A 27,926-nucleotide genomic window follows, 5' to 3' on the forward strand; every position below is an offset into this window, starting at 1 on the left:
AGTTATATACGTCATGACGGGGTGGCGCTTTAAAGCAGTTGCACTCTCCGGAGAAGCAGAAAAACTGAAGCCGGCACAGAGTCACTGTCAGACAGGAACAGAAGCCGAGACTCACCGCCACCTCCTCCACCTCCTCAGTCTGGTGAGACTCATCCCTCATATCTCCACTCTGTTGGATCTAATAGCAGCTGCTTCTATCTCTTCTTCTTCTTACTTACCCGCCAGCGGAGGGATATTCCTTTGTTTTCCTGTGAGTTCATGTTGATGTTGTTTGTTTGTGTGTAATGTTTGTGTCGCTGTCATTGTTTATCACAGCCAGAGTTCACTCTCTGTCACAGACTGGCGGCAGCATTGTGAGTCTTGTTGGTCCGGCTCGTGTAGATTTCCTGGGTTTTCAGAAACACGCAGGAGGAAATCAGGAACAACAACGACAAGCAGACAGAAACTGAGTTAGTTGTACTTGACAAAGTATAAGGCTTGTTAGTGTATTACACAGGGCTTGAATGTATGCAGCCTGTGTGTACCATTGTGTACATTTCATGTACTTGATACTTAATACACAACATTTGAACTTTTTATACAAATTATTATTAAAAATAATACTTTTGTTTCTAATTAATTCTAATTATAATAGTAATAGAAAATATTCAAATAAAACGTTACTATTAGAACAAAAAATTGGTATTCATATTTAACTTCTTATTGACTTTATTTGACCTGTGGAGCTTTACTGAGCGGAGAGCAGGATTTTAAACCCTGATTGTTTACCAGTGTGGAAATGTGCCTCTGGGAGGGTTTATGAAAAGATACACCACACACAGCGTGAAACAACAAGGTTGGGAAGAGTTCTGAGTCTCTAAGAGCTGAGGAAGGGATAAATTACCTGCTGGGTTTGTAGGCTCCACCTTTGTCTATTGTTGACCTTGTAACCATGGAAGGCTGAGACCATAATCTCCTCAGTACAACACAGTATGAAGTCATAATTGACTACACAGGGTATGAGTTGATACATTTCAATTACGAGTATAGTTGGTTTTCTGTAAAGCTGGGTATTGTAGTCTTGCTGAAGACTTCTCAGACTTTGTCAACAGAATATCAGAGCATGAAAAGACAACCCAGTGACTGTTGTGAGGGAGGAGACAGGGAAACACTGGGAATTGCATCATGTGGCAGCAGTGAGTAACCCAGGCAGTGTGGGGCAGGCAGGTGGTTACCAAACCCTCTCTGGAACTAGGTCGAAGTTTCTGAGGGTGGTGCAGCAAGCCTGCTCTGCTCGGCTCTGCCCTGTCTGTGTGTCTTTCTGCCTTATCTTCCCACGCTCACTGTCAAACCTACAGTACAACTGCTGTCTCAGACAACAAAAGACTGGACCTGCTATTATCATCATTAGCACAGTGGTGGCGGTGACATGATAAGTGTATGGCAGAAGACTGCAGCAATCATAGTAGTGAACTACTTGCCTAATAGCTATAGGAGCAATTGTTGAAGTAATGGCAGAAGCACAACATTCAAATACCATACAAAGTATTAAATGTTAATAAAATCATTTTTATAACCAAACACCATAAAAGTTAACTGGTTTTAGGTTTGCAGACATGAAGATTTTCTGTTTCCTGTGATTTCAAGCTGAATGTTGTAAATAATGTATTGATTAGTTGAGCAAACCATTATCAGATTGAGAGAAAAGCTAAAACATTAAAGGAAGTTAACTTTCAGCATTGCACTTTGTTTGTCTTCTACTCTGAAGTAAATTAATGTATATGTTCACAGGAAGCGTGGAGTCTCCAAGACGACCACCTTGTGTTGGATGAGCCTGTGAGAAGAGGAATCTTCTGCGGCAAATCTCTGTTTTAGATTTTTATTAATAACTATCAAGTCCTATTTTAAATTAGTATCTAAGTTATAACAAAAAGGACTTTAATTTTAGAATTTTTTAGTACTGAAGAGATTTTCGAGTTTAAGCCCAGTGTGAATGGGGATTTGAGTTTTTTTTCCCCAGCCCCTCCTCCCTCCACAGGGAGGTCTTCTTACAGAGCAGTGCCAGACAGAGCTGCTAAGGACCTTACAACTTTCCCGAGAACACTACAAACTGACTGGTGGTGACTAGGGGTCCCACCTGTTACTCCTTTTTTTTCTCTTCGGAGACAGCAATGACCATGCTGTGCCTAAAGAAATACTTCACAGAGGGCCTCATCCAGGTGGCCATCCTGCTGAGTCTCTGTGGAGTGAGGGTCGATGTGGAACTGGAGACCTACCTGCCTCCCTCCTTGCAAGAGATGATCCTGGGTCAGACCTCTGCACTGACCCAGACGCAGTTCCACAATCTCCGCAACCACCTGGAGGATGGCCACGGCTTGCACCCCAAGAATGTAGACCTGGACGGATTTTTCACAACAAGAAGGCTACTGGGCTGGGTGCGCTCTCTGGACAGACTACAGGTAGGAATCCTGTCAGGCTCTACCTTTAGTAGAGTATTATAAGTTATTATATTTGTCCACATAATATGAACGGCTAGATTAACACTCAGACTTTCACCCATCACTTCTGATTCTCATTAATTAACATCCTCTGAAGCTAAACTTGTGATTTTTACTTGAATTAAAATATGAACTGCAGTTTCAGATGTTAAATGGAATAAAAGCTACTTCAAGGGATCTTTTATGGTTCTTCTCTAACTAATTATCAAAGCTATGAATAAAACTGTTCTCTACTGTTAAACGACTCCACATTTTTAAATGTCACTAAATGCCTGGAACCATGTGAGCTATACAGGTCCAATGCATGTAATAAGCTGTTTTTGGTTGGACTACCAGCAGGTCCTGTAGTTCATGAGGGGGAAACGAGTGCCAATGTGTATCCTCACTTTCTCCACAGATTCCTCATGCTGAGCTGGAGACATGGCTGGTCCAGAGGGAGCCAGATCCTCTAACTATTGATCGTCCAGATCAGTCCTCCCTGCTGGAGAGAGCTCCTGCCCGGGTGGAGAGAGACCTGATTGGTCTGACTGTGGAGCCTAGACCTGGACTTGGTACCTTGCAGGAAGAAGTGGAGGCTGAAGAAAAAGAGGTACAGCTCTTTAATTCGCACAGTCTTGTTTAGAACATTTAGAGTTTAGAATGTTCTTGAGTATCATCAGAGTTGCACGTTTAAGGATGTTTATCGGGTCAAATAGTATTTTAAGACCGGGAAAGTTACTACTGTGTTGAGCAGGATTTTTAAATCAGCTCAGGCAAATCCAACTTTATTTCTGGGAATTATACATTTTATGACCAAAAACATCAATCTTAAAGGATTTTTGTGTTAGGGTTAGGGTTAAACCCTAACTCGGCTCATTGTGGGGGAAAGCGAAGCAACATAAAACCAGGTTTTATCTGCAAAAACACTTATTGTGCAAACAAACAAGCAAAGGTGAACTAAAAGGGGAAATGGGAATAAAAAATGCTGTTCTGATCTAAGAAATAGATATAACCAAATGAGGACTTGAGTAAAAACAGTAATCATTTACAGTACGTAACTAGGGTAAAATAGAAAATGACAGCCACACCTATCTGGCTCCTCTATTTCAACTAATTGAAAATAGAAAAAACAGCACCCTACTGGTTCTCTGTGGGTGAGTGCAGATCAGTGTATGTGTTAACTCAACCTGGGCAAGTCCCCAGATAGTTTTTCCTTCTAAGATAACTACTTATCTTAGAAGGTATATAGCTATAGCTATATAGCTACAGGATATACAAACAAATAAAAGCGAAAGCTTTCTCGACTGTCGAGCTGTCTTAACCAGTCCCGGATTCTGATTGGTTGCACTGGATGGGAGCCCATGACCGCAAGCCGCTTCAATCAGGACCCTTGAGGCACGAAGCAGGAACATGATTAGTTACACCGTCCAGCCACCTACGCCCCTCCCACACATCCTGTTATACATATTACAATTCTCCAAAGAAAGGGTTAAACACCACAGGGAGATGGGATGTCACACAGAAAGTTCTAGACTAACTAAATGCTGGCAAGGTAGCAAACTGAAGTCTGAATGAGAAATCGCCCACACAAAACTCTAGCTCTGGTTCTTGAGTGTCAGTGTAAACAAGTTGTTACACACCAGAAAACTACTTTGGGTTTAGCTGTAGAATTCCACTAAACAGTTGTTTTGGTTCCTACAAGATATGAGATGTGTTTTCATGCAGAAATAGTTACCTGATTACTGAATATTAACCAGGTCAGAGATTTCCTCAGAGTTCCGCTCAGGTACAGGGGTTCATGCTGATAAGTTCAGTTCAGATCAGCTGTGTCTGTTGACATTGACCCTTGCCATAAATCTGTGGGATCTGGAGCAATAATCTTCCTCGTGCACAGTTTGACTGCTTTTACGAACGTGAGACTCAAGCTTGGTGTCTCTGCTATTATGAAATAGTTTCCAGCTACTTTGCTTGAAACAAACTGTTCCATACAGCAAGTGGCCCAACTGCTTCTGCAGTCAAAACTATTAATAGCTGTTGCACTCACACTCGAAAGGTTGGAATGGGTGGGAGTCTAGAATAATGACACATCCTAGTTGAAAAAAATATATTTTTATCCAAATTTTGCTTGGTAAGAATCAAACAAGAGAGTTTGGGAGAGATGTTTCAATCCTGCCTACTTTCTTTCAACACCTCATAAATCACTGTGTTTAGTGGGCATCAAGGTCACATTGACCACATCTATGAGTAAAGCAGACACCATCACCACTGAAATGTAATCCTCAAGCAGCCAATGATTCAATATGGCAAGAGACAGTAGTCAAGTGTCCAATTAAGTTTGAACCATGGCAATTTGGGCTTTGTATTATCTCACATACTTTTTCAATATTGACTAAAACCAAAAAACATGGCAGTTTAATGTAGAATCCATCCATCCATTATGTCCAATGCTTATCCTTTGAGGGTCACGGGGGGCTGGAGCCAATCCCAGCTGACACTGGGAGAGAGGCGGGACACCCTGGACAGGTCGATTATCACAGTGACTAACATACAGAGACGTTCGACTCTCACATTCACAACTACATTTATTTTAGAGTCTCCAATCAACCTAATTCCATCTGCCTGTCTTTGGACTGTGGGAGAAAGCTGTAGTACCAGGGAAAACCCACAGACACGTTGAGAAAATTCAAACTCTACACAGAAAGACCCTGGCAGAACCAGGGAACCTTCTTGTGGGGAGGTGACCTCTGCACTCCCAGAATCCATCATTTCAAATTCCAAAAACCTGTAGTCTAGATTGTAAAATTAAAAGTACAGCCATGCTAGTTTTTGCATTCAAACATGGTCATGGTGACTGTGCAAATATGCAGAAGTTTTCAATGGGTGTGATCACCTTCTTGGTTTAGCAAATAATAGAATGTAAGTCCATTCAATAGCTGTTGAGATTATTACATTAAAACCAAAACGTTGGGTGGTCTAAGAAAGAAAAAGCCAAGAGATCACCAAAGTCCTTGGCTCTACTATAAAAAAAGGTTGCTTCTAGAAGTTCAAGTCATTTGTTTTCAAACAGTCTCTTTGTAATATACTAGTACATTGATTTGAAGATTCTAGATTTAAAGATTTGGGAATTAACTAGCTATTCATTTATGAGTTTATAGTGTGAGAAAGGGTGCTGTTTTTTTCTGTCACCAAAACTGACTGTATTGTCACGTGAAATAATGAGTCAGAGTTAGATGAGTCATCAGAAAACCTGCCTCACCATAGATGACCTCACCAGGAAATTGTAACTGCACCATCAGTACAGTTAACGCACCCTGGTGGTGGGAATACGGTTAAACACATTAAAACACAGGCACAAACAGCAGCCTGGGTGCTCTCATCAGTCATGGTGCTTACACTACTGTAGCTGTAAATGTTTACAAGGCCCACATTTAATGTCATGGTTTAAGAATAAGCTTGTTAGGGTAGTTGGCCTTCTCAGAAAAAGTATTAGGAAGGCGCAGATGAAGCTTAAGCTGTTTTCAGACATGAGCTTTGGAAAATGTCCAGAAGATTGGGAGATGGCCTTTGACATGAAGAATGCAGCAGGAGACTATTTGGGTCACATGCATTCACAACAACAGGAAGAATCAGACAAGGTCTGGTGCCTCGGAATAGCATGCAGGTGGAAGGACCTCATGTCATCTCTGTGTTGACACTAGTGTTGATGTGCTGTCTACACAACACAAATCTCGAATTTCATTGTCTTTCCAGTTGAGAGCTTAAGCTTTGAATTTCTGAACTCCGTTAAATTGTTCTTATATCATGTCTTTAATCTTGTACCTGATTTAAAGGATTTCTATGTAATCTACACTAGAAGGACAGACAGAAGCAGAGAAACAGTTAACACTGTTCTTGATTTCCACCACGATGGCTTATGGTGAACCAAAATTGCAACTCTGAACATGCTGAGCTTTCACTCGTTAATGCTATTGTTGACAACGAAGCAATAACAAAAGTTTAATATTGCCCCTTTTGAATGTTATCTATTCTATTTGAAGGTAGATGTAGGTTAGTTAGTTAGTTAGGTGACCTGGGTAGGTCACCTAACTATCCTACATGTGGGTACCCTAAATAAGGACGGGTGTTATGGATGGAAGCGATCTGTTTGGTACCACTGACCTCATGTTCCTGCTTGCATGAGCTTGTACTTTGAGTGCCATTTATTAATGGCCACACCTCAGACAGGCCTGGACAAGTTTTGTCCAATGACCCCAACTTATAGAACCTGACTTATGTTGTGGCCATAAAAAACCTGTTGAAACTTAAACCAATCTGTAGAACTCTGTGTGTATGGAGGGACATCAAAAATGGCTAAAGGAGCCATTCTTCACCCCAACGCTTACAGAGTTGACGAGAAATTACACATAGTGAAGCTGGATGTAACCTTACTACACTGTTAGGCACAATATTATGCTAAGAAGAGACATGTAAATATTTCTGATTGTTGTAACACCAATCATCATTTACAATGAAATTAACAACTTCAATCACATCATTTAGAATCACACAGTAAAGTGTAACAAAACAAAACTCCTAAAGACTCCCATAATTTCACTTGGGACAATGCAGGCCTGGCGCACACAAACAGTCTGTACCATATATAAATAACCTAGATACTGGCCTACTTGGACACTTGGACACACACACACACACAGAAGAGTTCCCGTGTCAAGTAGAGCAACAAGCTCCATTTACTTGGGAAACTGTTGCATGTGTGTACCTATGATATTACATCACTTCAGTTTAGATGTTTGTGGATTTATTTTGGTTCACAGCAGCAACAGGATAAAGCCTACATGATATACACACATAGGCATCAACAATGGCAACAAGGAGGCATATTCAAATGCATATTTTGTATTTGTTTGAGTATTTAATTTCACAACAACCTCTTCTCTTTGTAGGAAACTGTATATTATGAGTATGAGGTTTTTTTTGTTGTATTTTTTTGTGACACAACTAAGGAATGATCTCTTAATGTGCTGAAGGCACAACAAATGAGAAACAATTTTGGGACTGAAGCATTTCAGTGTGTTATGAGCTGCACCTACAGCTGAAGCTCAGTGTCATTTTACCACAAACACTCACAGGACATATCAAGCCTGATATAGCATACACAGATACACACAGATCTGCTCCCCTCTTTGCCTCAAAATGAAAGTAAATTTTAAAGTGTTGTTGAATTCCCCTCATATCAAATGGCACCCGTACACAGTCACGCATATGCAGAAAACACTTAATCACTTTCCTTCCCGCCTTGTGACTGACTGGCTTGTTTTGAAACCTGATCACTGGCCTATTGCGCACTGACACACATTTACCTCTTTCAGTTTTGCAATCCCCCTGTTTACTGCAGCTACAGACACACACACCCACACTCAGATGCAAAGAGGCAGAGACCCGTAAATAAAGAGCTTCTAACTTGTGCCTCCTTATCCAGATGGTGCAGAAAGAAAACAGAAATTTGCTGGTGCAACAAACCATTATGAACACAACGCAATGACTCTAAACCCTTTCCAGCTTCATGCAAATCAACTTATCTTGATCTCCAATCAGATATTAGATGTTTTCTGCAAGGCATGCCTCTCATCAGCAGATGTGAATACACACACACATTATTTGAGCCTCAAACCCTATTTTTTTTATAAATATCTTTTAGCTTCATGTCATTTTTCCAACTTACACTGTTAATGTTTATTGTTAATTGAATGAAGATTGTGATGGAAATCTGGAGATACAAGAGGCTGGAAACAACAAAGTTATCTACGTGTATTTAATAAGGGGCTTTCTGCAGAAAGGATCAACACAGGGAAACCACAAGGGTCTCAGAGTGAAGATCCAGAACAGTCAAAAGCACGGATCTTATATAGCAGGATTTAGGGCTGTCCCTCTGAGCCAATCCAGACAGGTTCCATGTTGGGGGAAGGAGAGGAACCTAAACATTAGCAGCTGATTCACATGTGTTTCCTTAGGTGATAAGAAGACATCCACTCCTTCCTTTGATGGTTAATTAAGTAACAAATGTTCTCACCTTATTTCAACACTAACAGTGCCGACCATAAAACAGCTCAAGTCTTAAACATTTGGTATATGTAAATACAAGTCATAAAAGTCTCTTACAAGGCTGCAGAAACTTACTATCCAAATACAAAATAGTTTGTTAAGCATGTTTAGTTAATTTTTCTACTACAAGATCTAAATATATTTTAAGATGAGGTATTTTTAAATACCTGTAATTCCAAAAGGTGTAGTTCAGACATGCACTGAACTCCGGTTAATCATCTGATATTCTCATGAGGGGGTGTATGTGAGAATGTGCATGTCCAAGTGAGAGGCTCCAGAGTTTCTCCTGCCAACCCCTTGTTAAAACTCCAGATAATGTCCGAATGAGCCCATGTGAGAACACAGCAGGGGATTCTCCGCAGGATTCACTGCGAGCGAGTGGGAATTGATGAAGTTTCTAACAAGAAAGCAAATATCTTCGGATGAAAAGCGGAGCCACACACATAGAAGACACAGGCAAAGATATCAAGAGAGGTTTTGGTGACAAGACTCAACGCCGGTGCTGATGTGCTGTGAACAAAAACAACAGCTCTCCATAGTGGAATGTATACCTTACATCCTGCCTCTGACTGCTGCTCCACCCCTCATCCGAACACTCATGAGATGTCTGTGTTGAAACATCTGAACCGATAATCTGCTGCATTGATTATGTTTGAAAGGCAAAACTGGAGTTCATGTCTCAAAAAGGCTTTTGTTTTTCATGCCACGAGAGAAGAGATAATGTGAAATTTGAGTGTGTGATATTGTATTTGAACATGTCAATCAAATTTTATCTGCATAGCCCATTTTCACAAATCATAATTTGTCTCATAGGGCTCTGTCCTTAACCCTTAACAAGAGTAAGGAAAACTACCATTGGAAAAATAGTTCTAGACTGACCGACTGGAATCAGCTACAAATGTAATAGGAAAGATTTTATTACAGGTTTCAGTCACATCTCTGTATTTAACAGGGCTCTTAATCTTCTGCAGGTAAACAGAGTATTTTCATTCTTTCACATGTCATTTTTTTTGCCAGGTTTCTGCAGCTGTTATTTAAAGTCCCAAGAGGTTCCATGGGGTAAAGGTTATCAGTCCTGCATTGTATGGTTCACCTTTTGGTTAGAGACTGGTGTCACGCTGCTCTACTTCAGCTGTCAACGTTCTGCCCATTCTTTTGCTGCCACACACCTTAAGGCTATGCTGTCCTCAGCTGCCACTGTCCTACATTCACATATAATCTGTCCCACTTGAGTTGGCTGACTGAACTCTTATATCCAGTGATTACTGGCTGAATAGAGTGTTCCATAGGGTAGTGGTTATCATGTCTGCTTTACACGCATAGTACCTTGGGTTCAAAACCCTGTGAGGCTGTACTGGCTGCAGAATATATTCCAAGTTTGACACTTAAAAGAATTGTCTTTGATCACAAAATGACTGAGGGAAACATTTTATTTAAAGGTTTTAATGGGAGGCTAATGAAGCCTAGACTGTAAACTTAGTCATCCATTCCCAAATCTTCTCACTGCAGAATAGATCCAAACCCTTAAATCCTGGTACTGACCTTAACTAGTCAGTGCGGTTCTCTCTCTGTTTCTGCTGTACCTACACAAACATCAGAAGAATAAACGAGTAGTTATATATGACTTGACAAAGAATCATGACTCATCGTGCCGGAGAGCGAGATCATCTAGCTTGAGTGTCAAGCTCTGAGCATGTGTCTAGTTTTACCACTTTGATTTGCTGTGTAGTGTTTCATATTCTACGTTTAATTTTAGGGTCGCCTCATTAAGATAAATAGGCAAACATTCCCCAGTTTGTGTTTTAAGGCAAATGCGTAAGATAAGTAAAATTTAACGACTTTGGTGCTTTTAGTGAAGTGAGCAATACGTTCAAAAGGAGACTGGCTTTGGCTTAACCCATATGTATGTACATGTATGTTCCAGACTACATACGTTTCAGGCCAGCTGCTGCAGGTCTCTGGGTTTGTCTGTAACCCCAAAGCCAGGTCAGGAAAAGGTTAAAGCTATTCTGAGCCTGGCTGTCTGTCTCTGGGCAAAACCGGAGCCTTTACATTCAAAATAGCATGGAGAAGTTTGGAGCTCGAATCCCAGCCCATGCCGAAGTGTCCTTGGGCAAGATGCTGAAATCCACCCCCCCAAAATGTATAAGTAGTAGTTCTTTTGGATAATCATTTTTTGGGTAACATAGTTTTGGTCTCCAACCCTGCCGGTAAACAAAGTATGCTGGGTTCAGATCTTTGTCCTGCAGTTTACTACATGACATTTTGTGGGAAATCCTAGTTATAAGATTGATAAAAGAATGTTTTAAGGCCTCTTAATTTATTTTATTTTATTTAAATGAGATGTGTGCCATTTTGCTAATAATCCATTACACATAATTGATTTTCTTTTACCAAATATCCCAAACTGAACTCATTTACAAATGTGTTCAGACATTTGCCAAGACATCCAAGTGTGGTCAGGTGGAGCATTGTTGTTTTAATTATCCTTTATGTGTCTATCTTTACTGGAGTCCAAATTGTCTGGGCATTATGTACACCATTGTACACGATATAAGGAGGTGACCAGGAATCTAACAATCACTCACACAAAGCTTCACAAATCCTTTAGAGAGACAGGAGAACCTGCTTATAGAACGATAGTCCCATTAACACTATATCAGTCAGACCTTTATGGGAGAGTGACAAGATGGACTAGGGGTTGCAACCCAGTGGAACCAGTGCTTTGAAACCTCAAGCTGGCCTGTTTAAACCTTAGCTTACACTGAAGAACTTGCCGTGTTAACCCACTGTTGAGGTCGTTTGGCACATTTGCTTGTCTGACTTGAGCATTTATCCTTTTTGTCTCAACCAGGAAGAAATACAGAATGAGCTTCATTACAGTGATGATCTGGATGAGAGTGGAGAGGAAGAGGAGGATGAAGAGGACGACATGGCCAGGATGCATAGCCACTACATGAGGACACTGGGAGGAGGAAGAACAGAGGGTTCTGACAGCCGTGCTAACAGCAGAGATTTGACTCACAATGAAGCGGAACAGGTAAGACGTTGAGAGCCAACTCACTAACTAAAATCCTGCAAAAGTGTGTTTTATCTCTTTATGTATTCTTTATAATCATTTGCCCTGTAAATGTTTTTGAAAATGTTCTGATTATATTGAAATTAATTCACTTGTGCCATAGTGAAAAGGCTCATGGAAAAAATAGTTAAGCAAAATGGAGAACATACAGTTTTGCTAGAAACTGAGGGTAAAGCAGAGGGCGAACATTCAGTTTGGCATTCGGTATTTTGCTAACACTTCGAAGCCCTTTGAAAGAACTCTGCCTTAAAGTGCAGTTGCATTTTTCTGTCCAAAACTGTATGAGAGCGAGAGGAAACTAACCGGGCCCGACCTGAACCCAACAAGCATCCTGTCTTCTTTATCTAAACCAGACTAAAGCCGGAGTCAGTTAATGTTAGTTAGTTAAAGCACTGAGTTTGTATCTGTACATAGCACACATGGCCATTGCTTGTTTTATGCTATTACCTCTGTAAAAAAAATCAGCCCAGCCAACGTTACAGACCCAAACCCCCCCAAAAAATTGGTTAGCTCCAGGTGTTCCTAAAAAGTACTTGGCGAGTATAGAGTATGTATAGGCTAGTAGAAGGTATATGTAAACTTTGGTGTGTTAGTCGAGCTGATCAGAGTCTTATATGCTTGAAATCAGAGTCAGACGCTTCATCCTTGAATGCTGGACCAGGGCCAGCTCAGCAGAATAGAGAATAGTGGGGGACACACTTAGGCAGCTGCATGCCAGGGTGCCTGTTACACTTGGTTTGTAATACTTATAGCTATGCTTAACTATGCGTTACAAATGAAAATTGAAATAAATCCGATATGGTAAAGATCAGTGTGAGAAAGAACCTGACTGGTTTATTTTGAGTCACTCCTCTCATAATGACACATGTGGGTTAAGCTGAGACTGCTTTTTGGTAAAGGAAGATTTGTGAGAGGCAACTTGTGGATACCACATACAATGACATTTTGGACTAAAATATATCTTCAACTGTTGGATGGATTGCATAACATTTGATACATGTTTTCAGGGTCCCCAGAGGATTAATCATTTTGAATGTGGTTATCCCATGGCATATCCTGTAGCAAGCATTAGGTTCTCACATGACATTTTTTAAATGGGATTGATTGCCATGACTTTTATGCGGACATAATGTTCTCGACAGGATGTAATTACTGGAACAAGAGTAACAAACCACAGCCATGCTGTAAACCCCACAGTGTCATTAGAGGAAACATCCTTAGAGCATTAACATATTTGATGAATTGTATGAGTCTCCATTTAAGAGTTTTTTTTAATATATTTTACTAAAAGCCAAAAATATCAACTCGTTGGTGGAACTAGACAAATAATCAGGAAGCCCCAAGTTAAGTTGGATTCGTCCTCTGTGGACCATACAACTCCTTATAAGGTCCCATGATGTTCTATCCATGTTGTCTAGATAGTATAGTCTGGAATGGTTGACAGACAGGCAGGCAGACAGACCAACAGTGCCTCCCCTTGAGCTATGCCACTAGCATGGCTAATAAAAGATAGATATTACTGGAGAAGTCAACCAGCTAGTCAAACACAAATCGATATATTTGCCATTTCTCTCTAAACCTCTTTGCCTATCTTTTTCCTTATTTCCAGAGTTCTTTCCCCCTTCAGGAGTGTTTGAGGCTCTTGGAGGAAACCTTTCCCTTCACAGAGGAACAAGAGGTATGGCCATAGCCTTCTCTTCTTTTCAGTCCGTTCAGATGATTCCTTGTTCAGCCTCAAACTGTACTTATTAAACTGCTTTATATGTCCATCAGTTAAGTGATGATGGCGGTAGAGGGGGAGACCTGGGACGTCACCACTCAAGCAGGGAGCCCCTGCTTTCCCCCATCATACCCACTGATAACCCCACTTTGGACCTGGAGCTTGACTGGCAGGACCTGTTTGCTATCATGGAACCTGAGGTCAGTGGAAGAGAGAACAAATGCGAAATTCCATTTAGCATAAAAAGACGAGTCAAGAAACAAACAAAACTTGATTGGTTGTGTATCCTTCCTCTCCAGAACACAGATGCTGACACAATGACATCATTAGACAACGTCTTAGAGTCAAGACCCCCTGGGCCGCCGCCGCCTGTTGAGTCAGAAACTTTTAACCTAAACTGTAACAACCTTGACAACGGCATAACCGATGCTCATCAGGGTGCCCATCTAGTAGAAACTCCCCTGCAGCATGGTAAGTCATTCAAAATCAGGATTTGTCAGAATTCCTAGCCAGTTGACAAACACTTCACCTCACATCGTAGCTGAAATATTGATTCTTAACCTTGGAGACAGCAATTTGACAATGAAAGTCTCAAAAGAAGGTCAAACTTATTTATCTACCACATCTTGTAGTTTTCCTCAATGGATAAAATTGCTAATTGGTCTGGACATTATTTAGTTGTCGAATTCCATATATAGACAATGTGATGATTGTCATGATAATTGAGAAGCTCCATGAAAAATCTATACAAATTAGAGCTTTTGGTCAACATCGAATATTTGGACCTTTTATATAATATGGAAACTAGACAATAAATCGGCTTGTTTTTTTATTTTATCAATCTTCCACGAATGCTCAGATGAAAAGTTCTGTTGCATATTCTATAATCGTTTACATTTTACTAAACTACCCCTCTGTCTCTCTAGGTTTCTTGTGGCCTGCCAGCCAGCCCCGGCTCGAGCCAGCCCTTCTCTCCCTCACTCCCAGTGCGGAGTTAGATGATCACACTTCAGCCTTCAATACGTGGGATGTTTCGAAAAACTCAAACGTGAATACCTTACACAGGCCTCCAGATCACATGGATCTCTTGGCTGACGAACCTTCAGAAGATTTCTCTATGGGACAAAATGCAGATGATAACTCGAGTACCTTCAACATAAACCTGTTAGCTCAAGATCCAGTGGATAACTTGGAAGAAAGTCAGAGAGTAGAATATGCTCTCTACCCTGGAGACCTCGCTAGCTTTAACGTTAACTTAAATTCACGTGACTTAAAAGCTCCCAGTCCTTCCCTGTCCCCAGACAGGAATGATATGTCTCAGAACCTTCCGATATCTCCCTCCAGTGTCTTTCTAGTTGATGAGGAGGATATTGGTGATGAAGACCTCCCTGGCCAAATTAGTGACCTCCTACAGGATGCTGCCATCTTGGATGAGATGAGATTGTTGGACCTGGCTCTGGAGGAAGGATTCAGTCCAGAGATGGCAGCACGGCTGGAGGAGGGCGGCTACCTTGATACTGACAGAGATGATGATCACTCTTCCATGGCAGTCACAGAGGATCAGAGTGAAACAGGACTACACCAGCAAGGTAATAAATAAGCAGCCAACTAACACTTTTAACTTTCTTTTGTATTACAAAACTGTGAACATTCCTTTGAGGGCACAATACTAAATTTGAGTCCTTATTGTAAAGCCATAAAACTTACATTGATCTTTGCTTCTAGATGGTGATGAAGCAGACACTGACTCTGGTCTCTCCCTGGACTTCAGCTACAGCCCTGCTTCTCCATGTGCTTCTGAGGCCTCGTATTATTCATCTTCCTCCTCGTCTGCATCAAACTCCTCATCATCCTCTATTTCCGATGTGGAAAGTCCCTTCTATGAAGACAAGGAAGAAGATGCTGAGGAAGGATTAGTTGCTTCAGATATGGAAGTGGAGGTGACCATAAAGCAGGAGGAGCTTGATGAGGAGGAGATGGGGGCAGTAGGAGGAGGGTATCCTGAAGACATTAAGAAACTCTTCCCTGTTAACTATGGTGATCACAAGCTGTCAAATGGCTTTACTTGGCTGGAGCAGATTGACCATGATCACACGTACAACCAGCCCTTCCCCTCCGCCTCCTCTCCATCACGAAATATGCCCAGCAAACACACAAAATCCTCTCCACATCATCCCAACCCCAGGAATTACCACTACTCCTCTTCCAGACACATCTCTGAAACCAAAATGCGGAGCCGAGATGAGCGACGTGCTCGAGGCTTGAAGATTCCTTTCTCCAGCGAGCTGATTATTAATTTGCCAGTGGAAGAGTTTAATGACTTGCTATGCAATTATAAACTCAATGAGGAGCAGCTAAGCCTTATCAGGGACATTCGGCGCCGGGGCAAGAACAAGATAGCAGCCCAGAACTGCAGGAAGAGGAAACTGAATGTGCTGCAGGGACTTGAGGACAATGTTTCAGGTTTGAGGCGCCGCCGTTCGCGACTGGTCCGAGAGAAACAGGACGCCCTGAGGAATTTGCAAGAAATGAAACGCCGACTGGGCACTTTGTATCAGGAAGTCTTTTCAAGGCTGAGGGATGGAGAAGGAAGGCCACTGGATTCTGCAGAATACTCTCTTAATTTTGCTCCCAATGGTAGTGTCATGGTGGCTTCACACCAACAAGAAGGATGGGTGCCACTGACGGGAGAAAAAACAAGCAAGAAACAGAGGAACAAAAAAAAGTGAGGAGGGAATATTCTCAGTTCTGGACATTTGAAAACATAGGGAGACTGGAGATTCATTTGAGGAATGATGTGGTGGGATACAGGGATTCTTTATTTGGTGTTAAATGAAGATGCTGAAAGAGAACATTAAATCCTCAAACACCCAAAGAGATAAGTGGCTGGCTAGAGAGGGAGTCAAGATGCAGGAAGCGTTCTTTTTATTGTCCTGATGATGTTGATGATAAGGCAAGCTTTTCACCATAAACATTTTTCTACACTGGAAAAAGACTTCCAGCTCTTGACAGGCGTGGGATACAACTGGGATAAATTTGGGATGTCTGTACTCATTGGACTCCAAACAACAGACAATTGATGATCTGGGACCATCATTAAAAACAAACAGCTCTATGCCTATGCAAAACCTTGCTTTCCTCACATCAGACACGAGAAGGGACAATCCAGCAGGCTGACAGCAGGCTGGACCCTGGCTGTCGGCTAATTCAGCCAAGTGCAGACGATGAAAGAGCCACCAAAGATAGATTGCTGGCATCACTTCAATGATGCAGAAGGACAGCTGATTGACGTGGCAGCACTTATAATTTACACCAAAAATACCAATGTTCGAAGGTATGATGAACTAATTGAGAAGAAGGTGGGATATGTCAGCATTCATCACGTGATTCAGCTGTGAACAAAGCAAGTGATGGAAGGTAGACAATGAAGAATTTAGTGGACAGGGAGCATGGAGCCCCACCCCAGGCCACTCACAGCCGATATAGGCTGGTGGACCCTCCCTTCAATTTACTGTTGTGTTGAAGAGGTACAAAGTAAAGTCTAAAAAACTTGGTGTACAAATATTTAAGGCTTTTGGGGTTTTGGAATCACAGATCGAGCTTTTTTGTTATACACTGTTTAACTGAGTGAAGAATGATTAATTTTCTGAAGAAGTTGTGTTGGCATTGGTTTTCTATTTCCTGTCAACTGGAAGAATTTTAGCAGTGGGTTTTAACTGTGCCTTCTTAAATGTGGATTTGGGTTTTTACAAATTTACCACATATCAGTCTCTGTGAAACTGTAGCTCTCCTGGTGCCTGTTCCAAAGAAGATGGCAGGAATCTGTTTTCCAAATGTAGCGGAAAGGGGGGGTCGGCTCTGCAATTAATGAAACCTACTGTCAATCGTGGCAGGTCTGTAAAATATGGGGTAAATACACCAAGACAGAGTTAAGTTGTGAAGCCATTAATGTTCCTGTATGGGAGTTGGGGATATTTAAGGTGGAAGATGTATCACAAGTATCGATTTAAAGACAAATTACAAAACACAAACGACAGATTTATAACATCAGGTTCTAAGACTTCAAGGATAGTGGGGGAGTTTTGAAGTCAGCATATCACCCTCTGGTGGTTGTAGAAATAGCTGAGCAAGACCGAACTCATTAGAGAGCAATTATTAGTACACGGAATTGGCAGCAGTTTGACCTGTTGGTGTTAATAAACTTTTAGGGGGAAGTCTTTTATTCAAAGATAGTAGTGAAAATGAGTTTCTCAGGAACGTGCACAGCCAGGACAAGCTAGTAGTTTTTCTCCTCCTATACAGTACAGTCAAAAATACATTTTCAGTTTGTGATAAAAAAAAGTTGATTCTTCACTTAGCAGATACCTCGTTAATAAATCACATTACTCTCCATATGCACCTGTGCCCCTTGAACAGCAAAGGCAATTGTATGGAATGAATGTTTAAACCAAAATAAAATATAATTTGACGGTGAGAACTTTTAAACCCCTGCATGCATGCCTCACTTCTTCAGATGGAACAAGATTGTATTCATTGTTGTGGTTGTTAAGCATTTTTTTTTGTGTTTGCCCACTGTGCCTGGTAGTATTCAAGGACATGCACCTCAACTTTTGTAATATTAAAACTTTATTTCCTTCTCTTGTGTTTACATGGTTAGAAAAATCAGCGCAAATGTTGCCATTTGCTGTTGTGCATTACAACTGGGTCTGTGTGCTTAAATGGTGAATGGTCTGTATATTTAGTGCTTTTCTAGTCTTGGTGACCACTCAAACACTGTCAGCGCAGCCATCAGGGGCAATTTGGGGTTCAGTATTATCTTGCCCCAAAGACACTTGGGCATGTGGGATCAAACCACCAACCCTCTGGCTAGAGGTCGACCTGCTCAACCTCCTGGACCACAGCTGCCCCACTGAGCTTCAATTATGTGTATAATCAGGACAGTTGGCAGAACTTGGCAATCAAATGTTGACTGTATTAACAGAATATACACTCTTGTTAGCATTGGCTGCAGACTGGGTTTTATACATTCAGGGAATATTAAAACTGATACCATGTTGATACTGACCAGGAGTTTTTAATAATGTGACACTCACACTTGTTTTGTTGGACACAAATGGCAGCACAAAAAAAGGCAGATGGTTTTAGCCATCAGACAGCATCTAAATGTAAAGAGATGTGGTGGCTGTCTTTCTTACTGTAAGCCATTAGACCGGAAACATTTGAGACACCACAGTACAAATTATTATGAAAACAAAAAAACTTTATTGTCCAAAACAGACAAAGTAAGATCAGCCTGACAGTGACAATCCACGTGAAACCAATATACAAGCAACAAGATAACACAAGCTAATCTGCTAAACACTGAGAACAGTTTCAGAGACAAGATAGAAAAGCTAAGTAGCGGACCCAGATACAGCCAATTCAATCCCTTCCTGTCAAGGGGGAGTCCGAGTGAAGGATATTTCAGTCATAAGACTGTTGCACACTGTGAAGACATAAGAGCCTGTAACAACCAAAATTTTTACAGCTAAACAAACACTGGCTAAAAGAATACAATTTTCAGATTGACATTTAGACCTGTAATTTGGACCCAGATGAAAAGACAAACGGATGTTGCAGTTTCCCACAGAATTAACTAGGAAGAAGTTGGTGTTAGCAAGGGGAGCGCTGCAGATTCACAGTGACAGGTATACAGACTGAAGGGTGACAGCTAGGTTCTCGCGTGAGGTAAAGAACTGCATTGCATGCCACAACTGCTGCGTGGACGGTTGACCTTAGTGCCAGCTAGCGGTAGCCTGAAAGCTCGGGCGAGCACTCTGAAAATAGCGCTGTACTGTAAATTGGGCAGCAAACGAGTCAGAGATTTAAAAAACATTTTTGGTTCAGAAACATTAGATGTGGTACCAGTTAAATGTAGAACAAGTATTTTTGTGAAAGACAGTAGGAATTTGATTATGCTTAGACAACCTGTCGTCACCTGTAAAGTCTTTAATGCAACTTACTGCTTAAGGTCATTATATGCCTTCTTCAACATGTCACACGTGGTTAGGGTTCACTAAAAATTACCAAATTCTTTGGGGAAAAGGGTAATTTTATTTAAAAATAGCTGCTCTGTCTAGGATCGTGATGTGACGCAGTGTGAGGTGAAGCAGAGAATAAAACATCCACTGGGAATAGAAAAATATAATTATGGAAATATATTTTTCAGAATGTTATTCTCTTTTCAAGATAACTCAAAGCAGGAAAAGGTCACCCATAGTAAACTGTAATGGGAAAGGAGATTTGAACTTACTAACCTAGGTCCGCTAACAGAGTGAGCTACAATATTAGCTTTAATAGAGTATACCTGGAAATAAGCACAGCCGGGCTACATTCAATATGAAGTGATTATATTGATCATGCAGAATTCAAAAGTTCTATCCTATTACCCTATTTGCAAATATGAAAGGGAGTGTGGAACATAGTACGATCTGCGAGCAAGAGGAACCAGGAGCTACTGAAAATTTGCAGTCATTATGTCTTGAGTGTCGCCCGGCAAGTGCAAGCTAAATAATACAGCCTAGAAAATATGTGTGAAAAGATTAAAAACAAGGTTGTGGAAATTTGTCGCAATTTTTTATTTTGTCCTCCATGGGCAGGAGAACGCAGTTGTATTTGTTATTGAATGCACATCCACTAAGTGATAGAACATTGACCTCATTGGGGAACTTCCACCTAACCGGCCACACAAGAGGCTGGAGGTGTTGGTTTGACAAAAGCAGTCTGAGCCAAGTCTACACGGCTATGAGAATCTGCTCCATGCAAGTCTTCAATTGAGGTCAAACTGTGTACCCATCACTCAGTGGAAATGACATCCAGTCAGCTGCTGATCTGTCTGAAGCAGTTCAGTGTGTACACACACACCAGCCATCTGACAGCTCACCAACCAACTTTAGAAGTTTTGGGATCAAACCTAATTTACATTAAGCCCACTCTGTATATTGTAACAGATCAACAGACTTACATTCACAAAAAATGCTTGCCAATGAAACTCTGTAAAATGAGCACAAAAAAACTAAGCTCAGGTTTGATAAAATACTGTTTTTTAAACAGTTTTGATTTTCAGAAATTTTAAAATAAAACTAACAGGAAGCAAAGTACAATCTGGAGCTTTGTCCATGGCTACAATAACGAAAAAAGCTGTCAGGTATTAAAAACAAATGGAAATAAAAGCTAAGCACGAAAACGCAGGACATCTGAACACTGGCTGGTTGGTTGCACAATTGGCTGGTGGGACGCGCAAAGGCTAAAGCCAACAACTGGTCTGTTCACGTAACGATTGTGTCTAGCTAGTCTGAAATTTACAGTCTTTTGATGTGTGGAGTTTCAAATGTGAAACCGGGATAATGAGAACTTGGGTGGCACAAAGAGAACGGATACTGTGAGAAAGGTTTCTGTCCATTCTTTAACTCCTCCATAATACCTCACTTCTTTCCCATTCAAAAGAAGTTCCCGCCTGTGTCTTCAGTCAAAACAGGGAGGAAAGTTTGTTCTCACCAAACCACCACAATTCACTTTCCCCCTCTTATCTAATACAGGACATCTAAAAGCAAACCAGTGACTGGGGGGAGTGGCAAACTTGCCAGCTACAGCCAAACTCTCTGTTTGCTTCTCACATGAATACATGTATTAAAGAGGTAACTTGACAGCCGGTTCTGTATCCCTATTATTTCCAACACCAAGCACTTGTCACTAAATGTAAGACAAACACTTTTAATAATTTCCTAGGATTCAATTTAATAGTTTGTGACGACAATGAAAAATACTAGCAGAACAAAGGCACCGACTCCCATTAAGTGACATGTACTTGGTGAGGGAAGTAAAGCGAAGGAGAGGAACTTAAGTGTCAACATACCTCTTTAAAGTGTTTCTTACGTGTTCAGTTGACACACAAGTGGGAGCATCTTTTGAGGAAAGCAGGGCTGTCTCCTTCCAGGGCAGGAAAACACACTTCTTCTCTCTCTCAGCTACATTGGCAGTTCAATCCCAATGATTTGGGATTTTTTTATTTTTTTTTATCACTTCTCTGCCAAAGTGGCTGCAAGAGTCTACTAACTTGGATAACAGTTCACCAGCACATAGTTGAAGTTGGTTTTCTGCCCTACAACTCCGCCTCCTCATCCTCTACTCATCTAGTCTTTTTTCTCCTCCTCTTTCTTCTCCTCCTCCTCCGTGGGGTAAGAGTGCCAGGTGAGGCGCTCCTCGTAGAAAGAGATGACCACCTGGGGACATTTGACATTGGCCTCCTTGGCTGGGACGAGGTCCGCCTCATCTGAATTTTTCCTGTATTTATAATTTGAAAGAAAAATATAAAAGCAGAGGAGAGAAAGAAAGTGAGCGAGTGTAGTGACAGAAACTTTCATCCAAAAGCTATGACATGTAGGGTATTTTTATATACTTTCCCCAGTTCTAAGTGAGCAGGGATACTACAACCTGCATAATATATACATACAGTGCCTTGCATAAGTATTCACCCCCTTTGGACTTTTCTACATTTTCTCATGGTATAACCACAGATTAAAATTTATTTCATCGTGAGTTTATGTAATGGACCAACACAAAATAGTGCATCATTTGGAAGTGGGGGGAAATATTACATGGATTTCACAATTATTTACAAATAAAAATCTGAAAAGTGTTGAGTGCATATGTATTCAGCTCCTTTACTGTGAAACCCCTAACAAAGATCTGGTGCGACCAATTGCATTCACAAGTCACATTTGCAAGTCACATAATTAGTAAATAGGGTCCACCTGTCTGCAATTTAATCTCAGTATAAATACACCTGTTCTGTGACGGACTCAGAGTTTGTTGGAGATCATTACTGAACAAACAGCATCATGAAGACCAAGGAGCTCACCAAACAGGTCAGGGATAAAGTTGTGGAGAAATATGAAGCAGGGTTAGGTTATAAAAAAATATCCAGAGCTTTGAACATCTCTCTGAGCACCATAAAATCCATCATAAGAAAATGGAAAGAATATGGCACAACCTCAAACCTACCAAGAGGAGGCCGTCCACCCAAACTGAAGAGTCGGACAAGGAGAAAATTAATCAGAGAAGCAACCAGGAGGCCCATGGTTACTCTGGAGGAGTTGCAGAGATCCACAGCTGAGGTGGGAGAATCTGTCCACAGGACAACTATTAGTCGTCTACTCCACAAATCTGGCCTTTATGGAAGAGTGGCAAGAAGAAAGCCATTGTTGAAAGGGATCCATAAAAAATCCCGTTTGGAGTTTGCCAGAAGCCATGTGGGAGACACAGCAAACATGTGGAAGAAGGTGCTCTGGTCAGATGAGACCAAAATTGAACTTTTTGGCCTCAATGCAAAACACTATGTGTGGCGAAAACCCAACACTGCCCATCACCCTGAGCACACCATCCCAACAGTGAAACATGGTGGTAGCATCATGCTGTGGGGATGCTTCTCTTCAGCAGGTACAGGGAAACTTGTCAGAATAGAGGGAAAGATGGATGGAGCCAAATACAGGGAAATCCTTGAAGAAAATCTGATGCAGTCTGCAAAAGACTTGAGACTGGGGCGGAGGTTCATCTTCCAGCAGGACAATGACCCTAAACATACAGCCAGAGCTACAAAGGAATGGTTTGGATTAAAGAATGTTAATGTCTTAAAATGGCCCAGTCAAAGCCCAGACCTCAATCCAATAGAGAATCTATGGCAAGACTTGAAGATTGCGGTTCACAGACGGTCTCCATCCAATCTGACTGAGCTTCATCTTTTTGCCAAGAAGAATGGACAAACCTTTCCATCTCTAGATGTGCAAAGCTGGTAGAGACATACCCCAAAAGACTTGCAGCTGTAATTGCAGCGAAAGGGGGTTCTACCAAGTATTGACACAGGGGGGTGAATACTTATGCACCCAACAGATGTCAACTTTTTTGTTCTCATTATTGTTTGTGTCACAATAAAATTTATTTTGCACCTCCAAAGTACTATGCATGTTTTTTTGATCAAACGGGAAAAAGTTTATTTAAGTCTATTTGAATTCCAGTTAGTAACAGTACATAATGGGAAAAAGTCCAAGGGGGGTGAATACTTATGCAAGGCACTGTATATATATATACAATTTGCAGTCATCGCGATATTAACATATGTAAAGCACAAGACTGTTTGAAATGCGAAAGACAGTATTCCATGAGCCCAATAACTTATTGTTCTTTCTACAGACAGTTATATATTTTTTTTTTGTTTTGTTTTTATGTCCGATGCACCAACCGCACCAAGTAAATTTCCTGTATGTGAAAATATACTTGGCCAATAAATAACTCTGATTCCGATGCATTCGCGCTTTGCACGTCAATATATCTGGCCATTCGAGGGAAATAAGTAGGTATCAATTAAGTAGGAATAAATTAAATGCAGGAACTTTTTGTTGTAACGTCCTCAATAGTTTGGTTTCGATACTGCAAGTCGCCCTATCTTAGCCAGTGGCACCAGACTTCTGTAGTAAAAAAAATGGGTTGGCAAAAGCAGAGGGTTTAATTAGTTTATGAGGCTACCAGTAGTGTGCAGGCTAATCCTGGGTCTGAGCTTAATCACCATGAAATGCCAGACTTACAATATCATTTAGGTTCATTATTTCGATGCTCAAAAACGTTGTAGTTTATTGTTAAGTGTTTGTTTATTTTTATGTAGGCTCCATTTTATAGCATTAGGCTGTATATTATTGTAAAGACCAAGATCATAACATGTCAACTTTAACAACCTAGATCATATAGTCATCGCAGCATTCAACAACGTCATTGAATATCCCATGTTATGTTATATTCAATGTATATTTCTGACCACTGATGACATACAGTCTAACCCTGTTTCTAATAGTCTCCCCTTTCTCATCGACATAAAATCCAAAAGACAAAAACAAAACTTGTTTGAGGGAGGCCACTGAGGCCAGTTCAGGAACAAACGACAGACAGCAGTCTCTCCTGTAGTCCACAGGAGGAAAAATCGCCTGCCACTTAAACAGAAATATTGTATAGCTGCATTGTGTACACACTGTCCAAGTCTGCATTGTTTATCTCTTATTACAAGTTCAGGGTGAGGTTCTATTTTTGATTGTTTTGTACAGAGACAGGCTAATGAGACCGTTTTGAAACTATAAGATGGGGGTGTTCTTTTAACTTTATGCATTTCTTTGATTTAAGAGCACCCACAACCCCTTTCCTTTTGTGGTTCACCCTTTTGTTGTCATTTATAGATTGCCCCTAAAGCGCAATTTTTTACCCTGGAGAGATGAAAAATATGAATATATACATATATCGTGTATCGCGATATAGCTTAAAAATATCATATTAGTTAAGATGAGCTTTAACCTGCATTTGATTCTTCAGTTCTTATAACATTATCAGCCTCAGTACTTCGTATGCAAGGATGGGGATATTACATTTCCTGATAACTAAGACTAGACAGAGGTCTAAATTAAATTAAATTTGCATTGTTTGTAAAACTGACAGTGAAGACCCACCACTTCATGAGGAACATCAGTTCTCCACTCGAGTCTGTTGCTCCAATAATCCTCTCCGGCTGCAGACCTCTACCAAAACCTCTGGCTTTCTCCCCCTGGAGATAGGAAGTAAAAGAAAACAAGAATGACGTAAGAAGACAAAAACAGACTGGCAGGAGACTCTGCTCCTAGAATGAGCATTAAAGCCCCTGTGTGCTGATAAGTTGAAAATAATAATGTTTTTGTAATCTGGCTGGCTGCTGAGATAGTTTGAGGCAACCTCTCCTTCATTTACCTCCTCCTTCTTCTTCTTACTCCCTCGTTCTGCTGAGTCTCCTGTGGCCTCGGTGGGAGCTTTTCTCTTGGTTTCTTTCTTTTTCTCTTCCTTCTCTTTGTGTTTCTGCATGTACTCTGCGATTAGGTCAGGACAGTCCAAGTTGTCCTGTGGTTCCCAGGTATTGTCCTCGCTGGAAAAGGCGCACACAAAAAGTGTAGATGATTTGATAAAACCTCACTCAAAATTGTAAAATTCTAAATTCTTAACTGTTAAAGCAAAACTCGATATTAGATTATAAAACTTCCACCTGTGACAAAAACATCCAACCAGTACAGAAATCATATCCTAATGAATTAAAGTGAACGTTATTAGCTAAGACAGACTTGTACTCACTCTGAGAACCCCTTCCATTTCAACAGAAACTCCACTCTGCCCTTCATTACCCGGCGGTCCAAAACCTTCTCCACCACATACTCCTCCTCCTCTTCCTCCTCAGCTGCTGCTGCTGCTGCTCCTTCTGCCACGGCCGGAGCTGCTGCTGCTGCTGCTGCTGCTGCTGGTGGTGGTGGTGCTGCTGCTGCTTCTGGTGCCGCTACTGCAGGTGCAGCAGGCTGCTCCTCCTCCTCGGCCTTCTTGCCTTTCTTGGCTGCTACGGTCGCCAGCTTGACGTCTGATGAGGGAGCCTCTGCTGAACAGAAAAGGAAAAGTGCAGAAATGGTGAGAAAATGATTACAACTAAAGTTGCTTACGGCATGCCCTGAACTCTGGAGATCTTCCACACATTCTCCAGAGGTGAATGTTGTAGGAAAAGTGAAAATGCAAATGTCTAAGTGAGAGCCTCCGAACTTTGGGCAGTTTATCCCCCCAGCCCCTATCAAAAACTCTGCAGAATGTCCTAAAGGAGCTTATGTTAAGACAGCAGGAGATCCTCTGGGAAATTCAATTCGAGCAAGTGGGTGTGCTGATGTTTCTCCCACAAGACAGACGCACAAGTGAAAAGAAGAAAAGAAGAAGAAAAAAACAAGGACGTCAAGAGGGGACGTCTTTGTCCCCTCTTGATGTAGACCCAATTCTGGAGACATTCTTTGGACTTAATGTCTGAAAACTGCTCAATTGTGATAAGTGAACTACACTTGAGCATGTTTTTAAAGCACAGATTGGTAAAGCTGGAAATGCTAGCAAGAGTAGGCTAGAAAATAATGCAACCGGCACACCCCTCCCATCTAATCACAGCCACGCCTCAAAAACAAACGAACGAGAAGTGCCTGACAAGTGCTAGAGACTGAATTCTCTGTGACTGGCTTGCTAACTTTTGAATATCGTCTCTGATGGAGCCGTGTTTGTCGGCTGAAAACCCCGGTCCTGTGCAGTGCGAGCGTGCAGCCATCTTTCCAAGAGACTCAACTTCTTTGCTACCAAATCAAGAGCGTTCCACAGGCTAGACTGAAAAGCATTGCATAACAAAACATATTGTACCCTGGAGCATGCACCTTTCAGTCAGCGTGGTCACACATTTTGGCTCTTCATGGGGGTCCATGTGTACTCTTGCAGACAGGAATGGATGATGACATTTATGCCACAAGGGCCCAAATAATTAACAGTTTACTAGAGTTAGCCAGCCACTATGAAGTTGCACTATGCTAAGTTAAATTTAAGCATCTTGAATAATGCAATATATGCAAGTTGGGGCCTTGTTTAACAGCCCCCCCCCCCCCCCCCTTATCTACCAACAACAGAATACCGAATCATACCGATTCACCACTTCCAGCTGCATTTGCCCAAAGCAAGCCAGGTACATGCTTCAAGGATTTGCACACAGCCACGGACACTTGCTGCTGCAGCTGAGGTGCATGAGGAGGAAGCACTCTGGTGACAGTATTCGGACGGAGCCCACCTGAGAGAGTGGGATCTCTGCACAGCAATGGCGCCCCCCGAAACACAAGGGGGGAGGGTTGAGCACAGGCTCCTCTTGAACTCACAGGCTCCGACGAAAAGCACAGGAGCCGCCATGTTAAAGTGAGGTTTTACAGCGCGGAATGGTGCCGTTGGTCGGATGAACCCGTGGAACCCCATTCACTCGTACTAGTGACCCGGGGAACCCCATTCACTCGTACTAGTGACCCGGGCCAGATGTGGAAGAAAGGACACGAATGGCTGCGGTGGCGCCGAGCCAGCTCGATTTGGAGCGGCTCCACGCCACCGAACATTCAACTATATACTCACACAGTTCGGTCTTAAATATGAAAACACACAACTATATAAAAAAAATTGAATTCTGACAGCCTACAAGTTGTGGGTTTGTGTGTGTGTGTCGTTCAAAAAACTCATGTTTAGTGGTTTGCTGTGGTAGAAGTAAAACGCCCCTCTCCAGCAACCACATGAAACACCAAAACACACCGCGACAGCCGCAGTTTCACACACATTTGCACGGACCTGTAACAGCTGCACACTGAAGGTTTGATGTGCACAAAGTCACACAAAGACCCACAAAGACCCCTGCTTCACGGGAGCAGCGTCAAACAAGCGCCTGCACGAGCACGTTGCAGCCTCGCGCGCTGCTGCTGCTGCTGCTGCTGCTGCTGCTATCACCACACAGCCGACGAATCGCGAAACAGAACCGGACATTTTCCAGATTACGCCGCGACATTTAGCGATTCACACGCGCACAAAAAAAACGCACAAGAAAACCCTATTTGGCGGCCTCCTCCTGCAGCCAGGGGGCAACATGGCTGGTGTGTTTTCTCACCGCGGCTAGTGAGTCTTACCTTCACGGGGAAAGCTTCGAGTG

General features: G+C 41.7%; 2 protein-coding genes across 3 annotated transcripts; one reads left to right on the forward strand and one right to left on the reverse strand.

The window, feature by feature from the left end:
* LOC128457981 (endoplasmic reticulum membrane sensor NFE2L1) lies at nucleotides 1-19,402 on the forward strand. 2 transcript variants are annotated; one of them, XM_053442552.1, is made up of 9 exons: nucleotides 1-142; nucleotides 1,771-2,438; nucleotides 2,875-3,066; nucleotides 11,413-11,598; nucleotides 13,247-13,315; nucleotides 13,411-13,557; nucleotides 13,657-13,828; nucleotides 14,284-14,946; nucleotides 15,083-19,402. In XM_053442552.1, the coding sequence occupies exons 2-9, from the start codon at nucleotides 2,151-2,153 to the stop codon at nucleotides 16,084-16,086; spliced, it is 2,721 nt and encodes a 906-aa protein (XP_053298527.1). In that variant the 5' UTR covers nucleotides 1-142; nucleotides 1,771-2,150; the 3' UTR covers nucleotides 16,087-19,402. The 2 variants fall into 2 exon arrangements, with proteins under 2 accessions (XP_053298527.1, XP_053298528.1); XM_053442553.1 differs by having other exon boundaries at nucleotides 47-250.
* LOC128458359 (chromobox protein homolog 1) lies at nucleotides 18,597-26,675 on the reverse strand. The gene is made up of 5 exons (XM_053443161.1): nucleotides 26,615-26,675; nucleotides 25,532-25,826; nucleotides 25,157-25,328; nucleotides 24,883-24,977; nucleotides 18,597-21,679 (listed from the first exon to the last, which is right to left on the reverse strand). Exons 1-5 carry the CDS (start codon nucleotides 26,673-26,675, stop codon nucleotides 21,529-21,531), a joined length of 774 nt encoding a protein of 257 aa, XP_053299136.1. The 3' UTR covers nucleotides 18,597-21,528.
* Nucleotides 26,676-27,926: the final 1,251 nt, after the last annotated feature.

The sequence above is a fragment of the Pleuronectes platessa genome, chromosome 16, assembly GCF_947347685.1.
Source record: "Pleuronectes platessa chromosome 16, fPlePla1.1, whole genome shotgun sequence".
In the NCBI taxonomy this organism is placed as follows: Eukaryota; Metazoa; Chordata; class Actinopteri; order Pleuronectiformes; family Pleuronectidae; genus Pleuronectes; species Pleuronectes platessa.

Coding starts and splice junctions, on each gene's coding strand:
- LOC128457981 (XM_053442552.1), top strand. CDS start 2,151: ATGACCATGCTGTGCCTAAAGAAATACTTCACAGAGGGCCTCATCCAG. Junction 2,439..2,874: donor GCTCTCTGGACAGACTACAG/GTAGGAATCCTG, acceptor CTTTCTCCACAG/ATTCCTCATGCTGAGCTGGA. Junction 11,599..13,246: donor CTCACAATGAAGCGGAACAG/GTAAGACGTTGA, acceptor CCTTATTTCCAG/AGTTCTTTCCCCCTTCAGGA.
- LOC128458359 (XM_053443161.1), bottom strand. CDS start 26,675: ATGGACCCCCATGAAGAGCCAAAATGTGTGACCACGCTGACTGAAAGG. Junction 25,827..26,614: donor TGAAAGGTGCATGCTCCAGG/GTACAATATGTT, acceptor TTTTCTGTTCAG/CAGAGGCTCCCTCATCAGAC. Junction 25,329..25,531: donor AAATGGAAGGGGTTCTCAGA/GTGAGTACAAGT, acceptor CGCCTTTTCCAG/CGAGGACAATACCTGGGAAC.